This window comes from Ranitomeya variabilis, chromosome 2, assembly GCF_051348905.1.
Source record: "Ranitomeya variabilis isolate aRanVar5 chromosome 2, aRanVar5.hap1, whole genome shotgun sequence".
NCBI classification, from domain to species: domain Eukaryota; kingdom Metazoa; phylum Chordata; class Amphibia; order Anura; family Dendrobatidae; genus Ranitomeya; species Ranitomeya variabilis.
Genome location: NC_135233.1, coordinates 609,401,093 through 609,406,982, shown reverse-complemented (window position 1 = coordinate 609,406,982; position 5,890 = coordinate 609,401,093). Strand labels below are relative to the sequence as shown.

Genomic DNA, 5,890 nt, shown 5'->3' with positions numbered 1-5,890 from the left:
TCCCGCTCCTTATCACCATCCTCCTCAGAGGAAGAAGGAAGGCCATGTTTTTCGGTTGATAACATGGATATATTGGTTAAAGGAGTCCGAGCAACCATGGGGGTTACTGAGAACAGGGAACCAAAATCTGCACAAGACTTAATGTTTGCGGGCTTGTGCCAGAAGAGTCGTAAGTCATTCCCGGTCGTGGATACAGTTAAGACCCTTATAAAACAGGAATGGGATAAACAAGATAAAGGTTTCCTACCGTCGTCAGCAAAAAGAAGGTATCCCTTTGACGATGATGATCTGACGGTATGGATGAAGGTCCCAAAAGTGGACGCAGCGGTGGCCTCTTCATCTAAAGCCGGAGCCCTACCACTTGAGGATGTCGGCCTTCTGAAAGATCCGTCAGATAGAAAAGCGGACATGTTTTTGAAGAAGGTGTGGGAGTCGTCTGCTGGTGCTTTCAAACCGGCAATCTCCAGTACTTGTACGGCTAGATCTGTCATGGTTTGGGTAACCCAGCTGGAGGAACAGCTGAAATCCAAAGTGCCCAGAGACAAAATACTAAACTCCCTATCGCAAATACGGGAAGGGGTGGCGTATTTAGCGGATGCATCTGTGGATTCGCTAAAGTTAGCAGCCAGATCAGCAGGTCTTTCAAACGCCGCTCGACGAGCCCTATGGCTTAAGACCTGGAAGGGAGATGCCCAGGCGAGAGCAAAACTGTGTACGATTCCATGTAGGGGTGAGTACCTGTTTGGCCCGGTATTGGATGACATTCTAGCTAAGGCTGAGGATAGAAAAAAGGGCTTTCCTAAAGTGTTTAATCCTACCTTTAGGAATACCTTCAGGAGACGCTTCCAATACCGAAGACCTTATCAGAACCGATACTGGGAACCAACAGACCCGAAGAAGAAAGGTTCGGACTCTAATGCCCCATCATCTTCATCAAGAAGAAGAAGAAATTACCGTTAATAGTGACCTCCCAGTAGGGGGCAGGCTAAAACACTACTATGCTCAGTGGGCCAAAATATCATCGAGTAACTGGGTTTTGGGCATAATTAAATCGGGGTTAAAATTAGAGTTTCGGGAAAAACCTTCAAATTTCTATATCTTAACTACCCCTGATTCCTTAGACCAACAAAAGGCCCTTGAAAAGGAAGTTCAGATGTTAAGACAGAAAAAAGTTATACTAGAGGTTCCAAAACAACAACAGGGGAAGGGGTTCTATTCCCCTTTATTTTTAATTCCCAAACCTGATGGATCCTATCGAACCATCATAAATTTACGGAAATTGAACAAGCATCTACAATATCATGCTTTTAAAATGGAATCTATTAAAACAGCGACTAAACTTCTTTTTCCCAGATGTTATATGACAGTCCTGGATTTAAAGGATGCGTATTATCATCTGCCCATTCATCAGGAGCATCAACAATTCCTCAGAATGGCGGTGCGTTTAAACGACCAGGTCAGACATTTTCAGTTTACTGCAATGCCGTTTGGTCTATCTATGGCACCGAGAGTGTTTACTAAGGTCATTTCGGAAGTAATGGCCTATGTCAGAGAACACGATACGTTAGTTATACCCTACTTGGATGACTTCCTAGTAGTGGGAATTCGTTTTCTCAGTGTAAGAATCGCCTAAATCATGTAATATCTTCCTTACAGGACTTGGGTTGGCTAGTCAACTTGGAAAAATCAAGATTGGTACCATCTTCGACTCAGACCTTCCTAGGTATTCTGCTAAATTCGGAAGAACAACTATGTTTCCTTCCGGGAGAGAAAAAGCAGAAGATTGTGCACAAAGTCAGTACTGTATCAAAAAGGCCAGATCTGACTTTGAGAGATGCTATGTCCCTTCTGGGATCTTTGACATCGTGCATACCGGCCGTCCAGTGGGCTCAGTTCCACACTCGAGTGTTGCAGTCCCAGGTCTTGGTTGCAGAGAAGAGTCTTCAAGGACAATTAGGCAAAAGACTCAGGCTATCCACTGCCACTCTAGACAGTCTGAGATGGTGGCTAGACATGGAACATTTAGGGAAAGGAGTAAGCTGGAATATAATACCAGACAACACGGTCACAACCGATGCCAGCCCGATAGGATGGGGAGCTCACATAGGAGATGTTTGGGCTCAGGGACAATGGTCTCTCCTAGAGGCTCAAGAGTCCTCGAATTGGAAAGAGCTTACGGCAGTCAAAAAGGCCCTACTCAGGTTGCTACCATCTCTGCAGGATTCACATGTAAGAGTCCAGTCAGACAACACAACAGTAGTGGCGTATCTCAACCATCAGGGGGGTACAAGATCAAAATCCCTAATGAACACCGCCACAGACATTCTCAACATAGCCGAAGCTCATTTTCGCTCTCTATCGGCCGTTCACATTCGGGGAGAGCTCAACACAGAAGCAGATTACCTCAGCCGTCATTCTCTAAGTCAAGGAGAATGGGTTCTAAATCGACGGGTGTTCAAACAGATAGTAGTAGATCTTTGGGGGTTGCCCGTCATAGACCTATTTGCAACGAGAGAGAACAGACAGACCAGGAAATTTGCTTCGCTTCAGGTGGCAGACAAACCCTGTGTAATAGACTCCCTTCAGATGCACTGGGATTTCCCTCTAGGGTATGCATTTCCCCCAATGTGTCTGATCCCTATAGTCCTCAGAAAGATCAGGGAGGAGAGGGCGAGAGTGATCTTGATTGCCCCCTTTTGGCCCAGGAGGGCATGGTTCTCGTTACTCAGAACAATGTCTGTGACCGATCCCTGGGTATTGCCAGTCAGTCCGGAGCTTCTTTCTCAGGGTCCATTCCGTTACCCCAATGTGGAATCCCTGCATCTGACGGCGTGGAATTTGAGAGGGAGTTATTAAGGAGAAGAGGGTTTTCAGAGGCTCTCATTTCTACTCTGTTAAACAGCCGGAAAGAAGTTACTACTAAGATCTATGCTAAGACTTGGAAAAAGTTCCTTGCCTTCTACCAACATCCCTTTTCAGGCAAGGTTCCAATTCCGGCTATTCTGGAATTTTTACAGAAAAGCCGAGAATTGGGCTTGGCAGTAAATACCCTTAGAGTCCAAATTTCAGCTCTGGGGGCATTATATAGCAGTGATGTGGCAGGGAACAGATGGGTATCCAGATTTATTAAGGCCACTGAACGTTCTAATCCAGTGTATGTGCCCAGTCTGCCACCATGGGACTTAAGTTTAGTTTTAGATGCCCTAACTGAACCCCCCTTTGAGCCAATAGATTCGGTCTCCATTAAATATTTAACTTTAAAAACCGCCCTCCTAGTGGCCCTAACTTCTGCTAGGAGACTGAGTGATTTACAGGCTTTATCGGTAGATCCCCCTTATTTAATGGTCTTTCAGGATAGGATCGTGTTAAAACCAGATCCAGCATATCTACCAAAAGTAGCTTCCAAGTTTCATAGAAGCCAAGAGATAGTTTTACCATCATTTTGTGACAATCCGGTTTCAGCTGAAGAGCAGAAATGTCATATGCTAGACGTTAGAAGAACGCTGTTAGAATACCTCCACAAAACAGAGCCAGGGAGGCAGAGTAGGGCTCTGTTTGTTTCCTTTCAGAATCCAAGAAAAAGGGCGAGTGTAACGAAAGCGTCTGTCGCCAGATGGATAAGAGATGCCATATATCTTGCTTATATTGCCAAAGGCCAAACACCACCAGATGGCATCAGAGCCCACTCTACTCGAGCCATGGCCTCATCCTGGGTGGAAAGAGCAGACGTCTCCATAGACGTAATATGTAAGGCGGCAACGTGGTCATCTCCTTCCACCTTTTATAGACATTACCGTCTTGACCTGTCAGAGGCCAATTTAACCTTTGGCCGTTCAGTACTTAGTACTGTAGTCCCTCCCAGGTGATTGATCTTTGAAAATCTCTCGTAGGGGTGCTGTCGTGGCGATAGGAAAACCGGTTTTTACGTACCGGTAATAGGATTTTACGGAGCCACGACAGCACCCGCACATTCCCCCCGTAGTTAATCACTGGTTTCCTGCACTCTTTGGAAAGTGTGCTATTAGTTATCACTCTTTTAGAGGTGGTGGTATTTAGTAATGTTTAAGTATATATGTTTATGTACTAACTCAATGGGCGGTGTCCCTTATACTCTGAAACACAAACTGGAGTGGTGAGGGGGACCGCCCCTTTAAATCCTGTAGGTTCCTGTCCGGAAGGTGGGCGGATCCCCTCTCTCGTAGGGGTGCTGTCGTGGCTCCGTAAAATCCTATTACCGGTACGTAAAAACCGGTATCCGTCTTAGCTTAATGTCAGTAGGAGGCAGACACGAGTCTGGACCGCCCAGCCCAGTTTCTGCCTTAGGTTTTGGGGGTTTTTTTTATTAACGATTTTCCGTTTTCTTTTACATTTTTTTTTCTTTTTTTTTCCAGATACAGCTTTTGAGGGCAACAGTGGAATTGTCACTACCGTATCATCTGTGGTCTACGAGGCAAGGCCCTAAAACATCAAGAGTATTTGGTGTTCCCCGGAGGACGGTCCATGCCACGAATCCCTCTACCCTCTCGCCCCCCCAGAGCCAGATAGGGTAGGGAGGGAAGATGAATCCGTTATGTGCCAGCCACAGAAAGGTCTGCGTCCAGGTTATTCCATACCCATCTTCATCATCGGTCTGCGAAGAAGGATTTGTGATCTTCAGGACAGGTATATCCTACCAGGCAGTGAGGGGGCTACTTTAAAAAAAAAAAAAAAAAAGACCGGACAAATATATCCTAGTTTTCCCCTGAGCAATATGGACGTCTCCTGGAGAAACCTTCCTATTCATGCAGCGTCCATGTTTTCCAGAGGCTCCTGTGATCCTGCTTTTAAAATATCCAGGCTTCTGTCTAGGCCTTCTCTGGTGGCCGCTCCACACCGCCAGCGCCCTGAACAATCATGCACGCCAAAACCAGGAGTGGAACAATCAGAGGAAAAGTCTAACAGAAACATAAGCACCACTTCTGCATTTATCACCCACTCCTGGTTTTGGCTGAGAAATACTGATGTAAAATACTGACCAAATACTGCTAGTGTGATGGCAGCCTTACAGTTTTACAATACTTTAGAAATGCATAAAATGAAACAAGCAAAGGCATAGTTATTCAATGCAAAAAAAAATGCAGTTTTATAAAATTAGATATCTTTCTATAGCTAATGTTAAAATGATATTTATCCAGTATTTCTATAAGTAAAAGTCTGAGATTTCTGTGGGAAATGGTAATTTGTTCCTCTTAAACCAGTTCTGGATGTAAATAAAACATTGCTCTGATGAAGTCTCCACATTGTATTTTAGCCTTTCATTGCATGCGTAGGGCAGGACAAGCCCATGATGTATCTGTGTAACACATGTAAGGTGCTATAATAACAGGCTTAGGCTGGTTTCACACCAGCAGATGGCAGCCTTCTTCCTCCGTTAAGCCCCGCTCACTGCCACACCTCTTCCTTTAGTTCCGCCTACGTCTGCATGCGTCCTGCATACTCTATCTTTAACATTGGGTACGCAGGCTAAGCCGATGCCTCCGCATGCGTTGTTTTAACGCTGCACCGACCGCAATAAAATGCAACATTTTGCGTTCAACGCAGTTCAGCGCATCGTCAAAACGGCGCATGCCTGCGTACCCAATGTTAAAGATAGGGGACGCATGCAGACGTAGGTGGAGCTGAAGGAAGAGGTGCAGCAGTGGGCAGGGCTTAACGGAGGAAGAAGGCTGCCGAACGCTGGTGTGAAACCAGCCTTCTACAGGTAAACCACTTTTGAAACAATGTTCACTTGTACAAGCTCGTAGTCCCTTAGTGGCAGGGCCAATTTTTTAAAATCTGACCAGTGTCCCTTTTATATAGTAATAACTCTGGAATGCAATATGAATGGAATGGAATATGAATGAATGGAATA

At 45.3% G+C, this 5,890-nt stretch overlaps 1 protein-coding gene across 2 annotated transcripts in view; it reads left to right on the top strand.

The window, feature by feature from the left end:
- The first annotated feature begins 4,426 nt into the window (after positions 1 to 4,426).
- Positions 4,427 to 5,890, top strand: part of LOC143807307 (uncharacterized) — a 125,568-nt gene continuing 124,104 nt past the window's right edge. For both annotated transcript variants that reach the window (XM_077288704.1, XM_077288706.1), the window contains exon 1: positions 4,427 to 4,662. In XM_077288704.1, coding sequence (XP_077144819.1) covers positions 4,571 to 4,662 — 92 coding nt within the window. In that variant the 5' untranslated portion in view covers positions 4,427 to 4,570. The remainder of the gene's footprint in view (positions 4,663 to 5,890) is intronic.